We start from the raw sequence: 12,131 nt of genomic DNA, 5'->3' as shown, positions 1-12,131 counted from the left end.
CTCCCCAGCTCCCAGTAAGAGCTGGAGGAATTGGGGGTCATGATGTGCACCCCATTTTCTCCCCTCATTTGAGGGCAGAAGGGGGTGATGGAGGGCCTTTGTCCAGCGCCCTCTCCTCTGGGCCTTTGGGGCTGGCGGTGGGGCCTGGAGGGTGCCATGGCCCCTCTCACCCCATGTCCTGTCCCCAGGGATCGGGCTGGCCCTGGCCGCCGCCGTGAAGGGCTATCGCTGCATCATCGTGATGCCAGAGAAAATGAGCACGGAGAAGGTAAGCAGGTGGGCGGAGGATGGGGCGGCTCCCGGGCCTCTGTCCCCACGCTGTAGGCCTGGCTTGGAAGTGAAGGCCGCCACGTGCCTCTGCAGGTGGACGTCCTGCGGGCCCTGGGGGCTGAGATCGTGAGGACGCCCACCAACGCCAGATTCGACTCCCCCGAGTCGCACGTAGGGGTGGCCTGGAGGCTAAGAAATGAGATCCCCAATTCTCACATCCTGGACCAGGTGAGGTTGGGCCCGGGGGGTGAGCATGCTCCTAGAGGTTTGGACCGAGTGGGGCCTTCCCTGGGGGATCTCTGGGGCTTGCGGGTGGTGTCGCCTCTGCAGGAGGAGGGGCGGGGAGTGACTGATGTGCTGGCATGCAGTTCCTGCCCTCTCCAGGCCCAGTGTGTGGCCGATGGGGTCAGCGAGCCTTTGGCTCTGCTGCCCGTGTGCCGCCTTCAAGGGCTCAGCTCAGCATGCTGGGTTGGAATGCCCCTTGCAAAGGACCCTGGGAGCTCTCTAAGACATGAAATGCATGCAGAGCTTTTAACTGGACGCTCTTTTTTGTCATTCATCCCACTTCTGGCTTAGTTCAGCAGTCTCATCTTCTGGAGAGCTGGTTTTGATGCTTGGTGTCTGTTGAGCCACGGGATCCTCTCTGGCTGGCACTGAGTCATTTGCCTGGTACCCTGTGGCTGCTGCCAGGTCTGTGCATTGACCTCATCATGGCTCCTTTGCTCTTTCCTGGCAGTACCGCAACGCCAGCAACCCCCTCGCTCACTATGACATCACGGCCGAGGAGATACTGCAGCAGTGTGACGGTGGGTACCTCTAACTCTGCTGTCCATCTTGACTGGGAGTGTACACTTACCCGCTCCTTGGTAAACTCTTATTCATCCTTCAAAACCCAGTTCAAATATCCCTTCTCTGTGAAATGCCATCCGGAATATTTCCCAGGAGCAGTTTCCACCCTCCATTCTGCCCTCTTGGACTCTGCACGTGCCTCGCCTACAACACCCAACTTATCATGCAGTCATATCTGTTTACCTGGTAGTCTTTCCTCCAGACCTGTAGGAGCTCCTGAGTGCAGGGAACAAGTGCTAGGCTCACAGTAGGGCCTTCACATGCTGAACGGCACTGACCCCAAACACCAGTGTGAGCACTGAATTCAGCGTTCGGGTTTTCTTGTGTGCAGACCTGGGGTGGCGCCTTGCGGCTTGGCTTTTTGAAAGCTCTCTGCACACTTGGTGCCAAGCCCCATGGGGGCTGCAATGTTCTCTAAGGGCTGTTTCCTGAGAGAGTCCTGGGAGCGGCTGCCAGGGGCTTGGCACCTTTGGCTTCCTGTTTGGAGCCTGGTGTTGGCTTAAGGGCCCTCATGCTGTGCCCAGGAGCCAGGCAGCATGGTCCAGGCATTTGCTCACCCAGGTTTTACATGTGAGAATCCTCTCATTTGGCAAAAACACTGGGTCTGTCTCAGCACGGGTTCCCGCGCTGACTTGCCTGCTGGGTGCCTGAGCTGGCCGCCAGGTGCCGAGAGAGCCCAGACAATGTCAGAGCTGAGCTGAGCGGTTAATTCTAGTTCCGTTGATAATTCAGTTCACTTACCCACGTCATCTGAAACCAGACAGCCCCCTGTGCCCCAGCTCCTGCAGGAAGGTCCCCTGCTCACGGATTCACAACTCCTGGGGGTTTTAGCAACTGGCTGCTGTTTAGATTAAATGGGACTTCCTGGGTCCCCGTTATGGTGAATGCTTACAAGGTGGAGGATGTGATGAGAGGTTTCAACCTGAGAACAGGTCTGCTTTTGCCCTTTGGATGACCTGCCTTTGTCATGTTCGAGAGCGTTCTTGATTCCTATGAAGAGTTGGGGGGGCACGGCCACTCCCTCCTGGGGATGTCCTCCCTGACACACTTCTCCACCCGCAGGGAGGCTGGACATGCTGGTGGCATCGGCGGGCACGGGTGGGACCATCACAGGCGTGGCCAGGAAGCTGAAGGAGAAGTGCCCTGGGTGTAAGGTGAGGGACTGCGAGGGGCATGGGCACGACCCCGCCCTGCCCTGCGCGGAGATGGGGGCCTGGACGTGGGCATGTTTCCCACCTGTGGCCTAAACTGCAGCCAGAGGCTTAGCCATCAGTCTGCTTGGCCTTGAGCACCCAGAGCGGCCTTCTGCTTTAGAGCTGAAAGTTCTGGTTCCTGTCACTTCTGTCTAGATAGCCTTGACTTGTAGAGTGTGTGTACCTGTCCCTGCCAGCTGATAAAGGACAGCAGTGCGTGACCCAGGTGCCCAGATGGACTAGGGTGGGAGAGTCCAGTTGGGGGGGCCTCCCAGGATCGTCTCAGAGCCATAAGCGCTCAGGCTCAGGTCCTGGGCTCTGAGATCAGGGAGGGGCACTTGGGCCTGGGGAGGGGCTCAGAAAGACCCCACTGGTGGTGCCCACGCATCCTCTCTTGCTGCCCGTTTCTCTGATGTCCAGGAGAGGTCATCCCAGCACTGCCCCTCACCCCAGGCTCCCACTGTCCATTGGCGTCTCTCCAGGGCTGTCCCAGGTGCCCTGCACGGGAGGAGCTTCCCGGAAATCCACTTCCCCCAGCCTCCCACTGCCTCCACCCCCAGTGCCCCCAGCTGGACATTCAACGTGTGCTCTCCCAGCGCCTGGGCTTGGGTTTCTGGGTTTTGAGTCTTGAGGCCTGGGAGCGGGGCTGCACCCTGATGCCAGCCGGGCGCATGAGACTGGAGCCCTAAGGATGCCCACTCCGCAGATCATTGGCGTGGATCCTGAGGGCTCCATCCTCGCAGAGCCCGAGGAGCTGAACCAGACGGAGCAGACGGCTTATGAGGTGGAAGGGATCGGCTATGACTTCATCCCCACAGTGCTGGACCGCACGGTAGGCAGGGCGGCAGTGACGGGGCCAGCCTCAGCCTTGTCCGACTGGGCACGGGTGGCCGGCCCAGCAGGAGCAGAGAAGTGAGTTCCGAGCTGTGTAGAGGGCAGTAGACGAGGTGCCGTCCCAGGCGTCCTCACATGGTGACTCGCGGTACTGTGATCAGTGAGCTCCTGCCGGGGACACAGAGGCCGTGGGTGGGGATGCGGCACGTCCTGTCTCTACACAGACCTCCCTGCAGAGCGGCTGGGGCAGGTGAGCGGCCAAGGAGGGAGACGTGAGGAGCACAGAGAAGGCTCCTTTTAAGGGCCTCAAGGAAGCTTCAGGCAGAGAGACCTAGACTAGAGTGAGGCAATGGTGCAGGGCTGGCGGGCGGCTTAGGCACCATGGGCACACTGTGCCAGACCCTTGGGCAGGGGCAGGGGGAACGATCTAGGTCTGCAGAGTGAGTGTTGGATCCCAGACAGATGCTGGGCCACCTCCCTGAAGGTCACGGCCACCTGGACCACTGTCGTCTGCGAGACTGCAAACTGGGCCGTGGGTCCCACGCCCACCCCCACTCCCCCACCCGACTGCCGAGTGCTGACCGCTGCCCTCGGCTTCCCGCAGGTGGTGGACAAGTGGTTCAAGAGCAACGACGAGGAGGCCTTCGCCTTCGCCCGCATGCTGATCGCTCAGGAGGGGCTGCTGTGCGGTGAGTGGACACTGCGCTCCGCCCTGCTGGCTTCCATCCAGCGTGTGAGGGACACCCTCGCTCTGGCCACCCGGCCACCTGCACCCCAGGGCTCTGAGTTCCGTGGAAGGCTCTGGTGGTGCAGTGCGGAGCAGATGGGAGACGGAGCAAGGTGTGGACGGACAGTGAAAAGTGGGGTTCCCCAGCACCCCACGCCCAGCTCCTCCACCAACGATCTCTCCAGAGCAGGTGTGGGCGTGCCCACGCTTGGGTGCACACGCAGCTCCCCCGCAGCGGGTCTGACCCCTCCCGCCCTCTCGGCAGGTGGCAGCTCCGGCAGCGCCATGTCCGTGGCCGTGAAGGCCGCCCGGGAGCTGCAGGAAGGCCAGCGCTGCGTGGTGATCCTGCCGGACTCGGTGCGGAACTACATGTGAGGCGTCCGTTCCCCCCCGGCCGCCAGCGCCTGAGCTGTCTCTGCTCCTGGCCATTCCCCCCAGATCTGACGGCGGGGGCCAGGGAGCCTGGGGTCTGCGGCCCCTCTCCGCGTCCCTGGAACTCACGCGTTCTCGGCCGGCTTGTCCCCAGCTTGGGTCTCCTAGGTGCCTTTGGAAGTCTTTGCACTGTGCGCGTTCATCGTGGCAGCACCGGGGGGCCTGGAGGGACTCCCCAGGGAAGGGACCCTGTGTGCCCCCTCACTCCTTCGAGCTCTCGAGGCCTCCCTTCAGCCAAGGAGGATGAGGATGAAGATGCGGCCGCCCTGAGAGCAGCTCCCCACCCCCACCCACTGGATCCATTGCTCACTCACCGTCTGACCCTGAACTGGGGGAACCCAGGCTGGGGTCACTGCCCCCCGAGGCCCCTTCCAGTCCAGAGGTTCTGAGTGTCTATGCACCTGCCATGTGTGCACCTGGAGCTCGCCGGCTCCTCTGGGCTCATGGCCCTGCCTCGGGCCACTGGCTGAAAGCGCCAAGGTTGGAGTGTGGGCGGGAGGTCACATGGGGCTAATGCCCTCCCCCATGGATGCATGTACCCTCTGGTGTCCTCCCTGACCCAAGAGTGATGGGTTACACACCTCGAGTGAGCTCAGCTTCCCCCAGGGGGCATCCGTAATTAGGACTCCAGCTGGGGGTGAGTCACCTCTGGGTGTCCACTGCCGAGTTGCCCTGAGCCTTTCTACCCACCCACACTACATAGTGCATGCGAGTGTCCATCTCCCCATGTGCTTGGCTGGCCTGCTGTGTGGGCACACACGTGTGCCTGTGTGTGTGTGAGAGAGAGAGATGGCTGGAGTGAGTGAGTGATCGTGTCCTTGGGCACAGACCTCTGGGCTGGGCCTGGGGGGCCTCTCTGCACCCTACTTTGTTGGCCCTCATCTGCCTTTTGGGGCAGGTTTCTGGCAGCCCCTGAAGCCTGGCCTGGTGTCCTCCGACCCCTGGTGGGACAGGCTCCCCCTGCCAGAAGCCCTGAGGGGCTGTGATGACACGAGATTTGGGACAGAACTGTTACTGACCGGGGTCTTAGACGCTTTGATCAGTAGAAATGGATCTGAGGCCAGACAGGAAGTTCAGGCAGGGCTTTACCGGGACCTGTGCTGCAGCAGTGGGAGCAAAAGCAAATATTAATAACGGGTCCCTGACTTGCTCCCTGAGTGTGGGGGGTGGCGAGCTGGGTCCTTACATGGGGTCGGGCCAGAGGGTGGCCTGGGTGGTTTGTCCACCGCTGTGTGGTGGTGTGTGCAGGGGGCATGAGCAAGGCCCTGCCTTTGCTCCTGACACCTCAGAAGTGGCAGTCGGGTTTTGGGTCTTTTAGTATCTTGTACACAATTTGTCCCATCCTGCACATGCACATGGTTACTTCTAGTCCCTTCTTGTTTCCTTGTATCTGTTGTTGGAAGAGATGTTTGTCCAGGTGCAGGCATTGCAGCGAAGGGTCCCGGGTCCCAGGTCCCAGCCCATCACAGAGCCTTCTGCTGTGCTCTGGGCTTATTCAGGTCTGGTTGGCCAGATACCCACACTGACCACCATTCCCTAGGAAGTCTTTCTGGCATCTAGCCCTCAGATCTCTTCATGGAGCCTCCAGCCAGCCCCTTGGGGTCTCTGCTGGACTGTGGGGTCTGGGGAGGATGGGGTCTGGGCTTTCTTTGAGCCCCTCTGCCCTCTTTGGGGGTAGGGGTGGTATTGAGACCCTCCGCCCAGCCCTGTGGCTTCTGATGCTGTAGGTCCAAGTTCCTGAGCGACAAGTGGATGCTGCAGAAGGGCTTCATGAAGGAGGAGGAGATCTCGGTGAAGAAACCATGGTGAGGACAGCTCTGGGCAGAGACCCCCCAGGTGGGGCTCAGGACTCAAGTGCCTGGTCCCCAACAGCACGTGTGCAGCCCCCTATCTGGCTGGACGCCCCCCGCGGGCTCCCCTCACCCGCCCCTCAGTTCACGGACTCCCTGGCCCGCCCTCTTCCCTCAGGTGGTGGCATCTCCAGGTTCAGGAGCTGAGCCTCTCAGCCCCACTGACCGTGCTGCCCACTGTCACCTGTGAGCACACCATCGAGATCCTCCGGGAGAAGGGCTTCGACCAGGCGCCCGTGGTGGACGAGTCGGGGTCAGTCTCAGCCTCCGTCCAGCGCTCTGCCCTACCGGCCCTGTGTGTGTGCCGCTCTGCTCTGCGCCCTTGCTGCTGGGCAGGGCGGCCCAGCAGGCCCCACAGCTGGCCAGCTGACCTTGGGCACTTTTCATACAGATGCTCCGAGCGTTGGACAGCTGGCCCCTGAGCCCTGGCCGGGGTGGGGGCCGCTCGTATTAACCCTTCCCACCCGCCTGTGCCCAGTGTGTGCACGGGAGCACGTCCCTGCCTGGAAGACCACGGCAGACGTGCAGTGGTGACGGTCCCCCGTCTGACTCTCCCAGGACTGTCCCAATCCTAGCACCAAAAGGCCCACATCCCAGGACGCGGGCCAGTTGGTGACCCTTGACACTCGTCAGAATGGCAATGCCCAAAGGATTCACCCACTGGTTTGCTGTCTGCCCGCACCGGACAGTCAGCTCCAAGGGCAGGGTGTCGGGTCACCGCTGTGCCACACAGAGGCCCCGGGCAGATAATGTTAGTATGTGAGTCACTCAGTCATGTCCAGCTCTTTGCGACCCCATGGACTGCAGCCTGCCAGTCTTCTCTATCCATGGGGTTCTCCAGGCAAGAACACTGGAGTGGGTTGTGATTTCCTTCTCCAGGGGATCTTCCCGACCCAAGGATTGAACCCGGGTCTCCCACATGGCAGGCGGATTCTTTAGCATCCGAGCCACCAGGGCAGATAGTGGTTGATTCCGAGAGGAGTCCGGGTTTGGCCCTGAGGGCGGCTGTGCTGAGTTCTGCCATATTGTAGGGGAGGCGCCAGTGCTGACTGCTGCCCTGTGTCCACTTCCCCAGGGTGATCCTAGGAATGGTGACCCTGGGGAACATGCTGTCGTCCCTGCTCGCAGGGAAGGTTCAGCCGTCGGACCAGGTCTGCAAAGTCATCTACAAGCAGTTCAAACAGGTACGCGCCCCGCATGACCCAAGCAGGCGGTGCAGAGACCAGCTCTGTCCTGGAAGGTGGGGCGGGGAGTCCCTCTCGAGGGTGCAGGGTCCCTGACGCTCACCTCATCAGATCCATAAATCTGAGGATTTGCCGTGGCTTCACAAAGTGAGAAGCCCCAGCTGGGGAGAGGCCAGCATCGGCGAGGTCTCACCCACGTCCACACCTGAAGGCTTCCTCGCCCCTCCCCTCCCGGCCTGCTGGTGTGCACCCTGTCCCACAGATGGTGCACGCTCCCCAGGCTCATGTGTGCACACAGCCCCGTGTGTGCCCTCCGCGGGCTCGTGTGCACACAGCCCCGTGTGTGCCCTCCCTGAGTTCGTGTGTGCACACAGCCCTCCCATTTGTGCCCTTTCTGGGCTCATGTGCACACAGCTCCAATGTGTGTGCCCTTGTCTGGCTGCTTTTACGCAGAAGAGTGTTTCAAGGTCCCTCCAAGGTGTGGCCTGCACACCGTCCACCCTTCCATGCCTGATTCCAGTTCCGTTGTCTCTGGCCTTTCCTGTTGATTCTTTGCTGTGTGCATGCCCCTCCCCTCCCTCAGGGAAGAGCTGAGCCTCTGAAGTCCCCCTCCCTTAGTGTCCCAGGCTGGCCTGCAGCCACACCCTTCCTCCAGGGGGTGGCTGAGTCCCGGTGCCTTGGGCTCCAGGGCCACTCAGATCCTCGAGGGTCTCGGTGCCTTGCCACTAAGGTGGCCACTAAGGTGGGTGCAGGCAGATTCAGGAGGTCCTTCAGTGGCCCCACGCATCCCCGTCCCTGTCCAGACAGTGTCCCAAGAAGAATGCAGCACTGTGGAAACCCAGGCAGGTCCCGTCTCCTGGGCACACCTTCCCTGCCCAGGGCTGCCCCTTCTCACCACTGCCACCTCTGGGGGCTGGCTGCCATCACTGAGCAACGCGAAGAGGTCCCCATGGAGCTCTGGCTCCCCTGACAACCCGGTTCTCTCAGAGGGGAGGAGGAGTCTTGACCCCCGTGATCTGACGCCGTCCAGCGTCTGACCTCGTGGAGACGCATTGGGGAAGTTGCTTCTGCAGCCCAGCACGGCTGTGTTGCGTGCCCCTCAGCATGCACGCAAACCCAGCGGGCAGGTGGGCCCGGCCCTCCTCACACAGGTGGCCTGCTGGCCTATTTCCTCCCGCCCTGGAGCTTGCATCTTCTCTCAGGGAACCTGCCTCTGTTACTGGAGTCAAACTAGAAAGCATACCCAGTGGGGTTTCCCGGGGGCTCACTGCTTTGGAGGTCACCTTGGGGGTTGAAAAATGGACCCTAAGTGTGCTTCCTTCTTTCTCTTAGAGGCTCTCACCGTTGTCTGTCGAGCAGATAGAGCAGAGGGCCCCATGCTGCCTTCCCCTCCCTGTCCCCTGCAGCACTACGTCTTGTCCTGATGTGGGATTCATGCCAGTGGGTGGTGGATACTGCATTGTTCGTAATTGAAGCCCCTAGTTCACTGAGGGTCCAGTCGTTGGGTTCTGCAGTTCTGTTCTTCAGTTGCCCAGTCATGTCCGACTCTTTGCGTCCCCATGGACTGCAGCACGCCAGGCTTCCCTGTCCATCACCAACTCCCGAAGCTTGCTCAAACTCACGTCCATTGATGCCATCCAGCCATCTCATCCTCTGTCGTCCCCTTCTCCTCCTGCCTTCAATCTTTCCTGGGGGTCTTTTCCAATGAGTCAGTTCTTTGCATCAGGTGGCCAAAATATTAGAGCTTCAGTTTCAGCATCAGTCCTTCCAATGAATATTCAGGCTTGACTTTCTCTAGGATTGACTGGTTTGATCTGGATTGACAGGTTTGATCTCCTTGTTGTCCAAGGGACTCTCAACAGTATCTTCCAGCACTACAGTTCAAAAGCATCAATTCTTCCAGTTCATCCAGGTGTCTTTTTATGAGTGTCAAGTCGTGTTCAGTCTCTTGGGTCAGCAGGAGGCTCCAGAAGAAGCCCTGTGGGGATGCCAGCCTCTCTGCTGCTCCTTTCCTTGGGCTCCAACCGGCGAGCGCTGACCATGGCTTCTCTTCCAGATCCTCCTGACGGACCCACTCGGCAAGCTCTCGCACATCCTGGAGATGGACCACTTCGCCCTGGTGGTCCATGAGCAGATCCAGTGTAAGCTGGGTCCCCTGGGGGCTGGGGGAGGGAGGCAGGGGCAGGAGCTCTGTGGGACGCTGGCTGCCGAGCCTCCGACACATGAGCTTTCCTGCCTTGGATGTAGATCCCAGAGGGACCCCGCTGTGGGCCAGGTCTGGGTGCTGGCTACCAATGAGCTAGGGGACTTTATAACCCAGGCCTCCTTGCTGCCTCTCCAGAGGCTGGTGCTGTCCTTCGGGTTCTAAGCTACAACAAGGTTGTAGAAATCCCAAGAATTGGGTGGGGGCCTTGGAGCCCACCCACTTTCCCACTGAGGGTTGGTCCAAGAGCCTGGACAGCAGCTCTAACCCCTCTCCCATCCTTGGCTCCACAGCGCGGAACCTGGCCTTGTCGGGAGAGGTGGGGGGGCCGGCAGGTATGTCCGCCCCGCCCGCCCCTGGAGCTCGGAAGTGGCGCTGTGGCCAGTATCGCAGCCTTCGAGCGCAGGGGGAGGGCATCCAGCCCCGGACCCTGAGCCCAGCTGGGAGGGTCCTCCTCTATGTTGACCGTATCCTCGTGTTTGAGCACCCGCGCACCCTGACCGGGGATCCAGTGTCAGGGTCTGTGAGTAGTTTCTGTGGACGCAGCCCTACCGGGAAGCACGGCCACAGATGCGTTTGTGCTGTGTCGGCAGAGCTGCATGGTCGCAACAGACACCCAGCAGCCCTTTGCAGAAAGTTTAAAGACCTGGTGTTGGACGGTGCCCCCAGGGGGCCTGGAGGCCACTCTGACCGCCGCCCCCTGGGGGTTCAGTGCCCCTCCGAAGCTGCCCCTTTGCCTAAAGCCCCTGGTCTCTCCTGGGCCCCTGAGCTTTTTTCTGAGGTGCTCCAAGCTGGCACCTCCGTGCCTCCCCGCCCCCACCCTGTCGACCTCTGCCCTCAAGGTTGTCAGGGACAGACCGAGGAGGGAGCTGGTGGAATGGGATGCACCCCGGTCATTTCCCACCCACTGCTCAGCTCTGCCCCACCCTCCGTGGGCTTCTCCACTGCTGTCAGTCAGCATTCTCCCGAGAAAGAGAACCAGCAGGACATGTGCATATAGAGATTCCCTGTAAGGAATTGGCTTACAGGCTGGCATGCCCCAAGAAGACCTGCAGGGTGAGTGGGCAGGCCTGAGACCCCAAGATCCAATGTTCCCAAGCCCAAAGGCAGGACTCTTTCCTCCTACTCATGGAGGGTCAGTTCTTCTGTTCTATTTGGGCCTTCAACTGATTGGACAAGGCCCACCCACACTGGGCAGGGCAATCTGCTTTACTGGGTCCATCCAGTCAAGAGTTGTTCACATCGAAAGATACCCAGAATGACGTTCGACCCAATATAGGGGGGCACTTTGTGGCCCAGTTGGGTTGAAATGTTGAATTAACCATCTCAGCCACCCTTTCTACCCTTGGGCTGCAGGGCAGGGGGCCCGAGTTCATTCTAAGCCTGAAAGAAAGGCGTGGGTTTGAGCACAGAATTGTAAGCCAGAGATGCGAGCTGGTAGTGGTAGGGGGTGTGAGTGGGACTGGGATTTCAGGCCAAGACTCAGACCTTGGGCACCAGCTGCTCCCATTGACTTTGACCCTCAGGCTTCCCCCCATGGGTGTGACTCAGAGGGGTCAGGCCCTGCTCTCTGCAGCCTCACCTGCATGGATACTCTTGGGAGGGGAGGGCACTTGTGGTCAGACACACAGGTGCCCATGGACATGGGGCAGCCTCAGGGCTGGCCCACCTGCCCATGCCTGGGGATGGGCTCAGTGGCCCCAGCTCTGCTCTGGGCAGAGGCCCCTCTGAACCTTTGGCCTTGTCCCTCCTCAGACCGCTGCCACGGGGAGTCCAGTAAGAGACAGATGGTGTTCGGGGTCGTCACTGCCATCGACTTGCTGAACTTCGTGGCCGCCCACGAGCGGAACCAGAGGACAAAGCCAGAAGGTGCTTTGAAACTCGGAGGCGCGGGGGCGGAGGCCCAGCTCTGACTCCTCACTGCAAGCCTGCTTGGTGGTTCTCTTTTGCTTTTGTAAATACCAAACAAATGGGTGATTTTTAGCTGCCTGGTGCTGGGTGTCACTCTGTCCAGACCAGTAGCAAGACTGCTTACAGCTTAGCCCGGGGCCGGCAGAGATCTTGTAGTTTCCCCGTCTTTAACACTTGTCCCCCTAAATGAATCTATTTATGGTTTATTCCATTAGATGTGTTTTTCTTTAACTTTCTTTTAAAAGTTTTCAGCAAGCAAATCTATCAAAAGAGAACCCAGCCAGGCGGATAGACCCATGAATGACCAGGGTAGGGAGACTGAAGTTGGAGGTGAGGGGGCCTTGCCAAGGAGTCCAGAGTGGGGTCCTGTTGCCTAGGAAGTGTGGGTCAGGGCAACAGTCCACTTGGAGCTGGGTCAGTTGAAGTGGCTGGAGTGCTTGGGGTTTTTTAATGGAGGTGATATCCCCTTAACCTAAAATGATTGCTTTTTAGATGTGTAACTCAGTAGTGTTCATTAGAGGTTGTCCAGCCACCAACTCTGTCAAATTCCAAAATCTTTCATCCGCCTCTCAAACTGTCACTCCCATCTCCCCGCTTTGCCTGGGAGTTACCACTCTGCTTCCTGTCCCCATGGATTTACCTGTTCTGGGTATTTCGTATAAAGAGAATCACACAGTC

General features: G+C 59.9%; 1 protein-coding gene across 8 annotated transcripts in view; it reads left to right on the top strand.

Annotated features, from left to right (window-relative positions):
- The window catches only part of CBS (cystathionine beta-synthase), a 23,215-nt gene extending 11,084 nt beyond the window's left edge, over positions 1–12,131 (top strand). For 6 of the 8 annotated variants that reach the window (XM_070466831.1, XM_070466833.1, XM_070466836.1 and 3 more), the window contains 12 exons: positions 189–268; positions 364–498; positions 1,007–1,076; positions 2,182–2,273; positions 3,019–3,144; positions 3,751–3,835; positions 4,139–4,244; positions 6,033–6,110; positions 6,274–6,408; positions 7,231–7,339; positions 9,396–9,480; positions 9,836–11,266. In XM_070466831.1, the coding sequence (XP_070322932.1) occupies positions 189–268; positions 364–498; positions 1,007–1,076; positions 2,182–2,273; positions 3,019–3,144; positions 3,751–3,835; positions 4,139–4,244; positions 6,033–6,110; positions 6,274–6,408; positions 7,231–7,339; positions 9,396–9,480; positions 9,836–10,542 (1,808 nt within the window). In that variant the 3' untranslated portion in view covers positions 10,543–11,266. Of the gene's footprint in view, positions 1–188; positions 269–363; positions 499–1,006; positions 1,077–2,181; positions 2,274–3,018; positions 3,145–3,750; positions 3,836–4,138; positions 4,245–6,032; positions 6,111–6,273; positions 6,409–7,230; positions 7,340–9,395; positions 9,481–9,835; positions 11,267–11,297 lie in introns of those variants that run through there. The other 2 variants (XM_020891535.2, XM_070466832.1) reach the window with 2 other exon arrangements.

The sequence above is a fragment of the Odocoileus virginianus genome, chromosome 4 (assembly GCF_023699985.2).
Source record: "Odocoileus virginianus isolate 20LAN1187 ecotype Illinois chromosome 4, Ovbor_1.2, whole genome shotgun sequence".
Lineage (NCBI taxonomy): Eukaryota > Metazoa > Chordata > Mammalia > Artiodactyla > Cervidae > Odocoileus > Odocoileus virginianus.
This window is presented reverse-complemented; position numbering and strand designations above follow the sequence as displayed.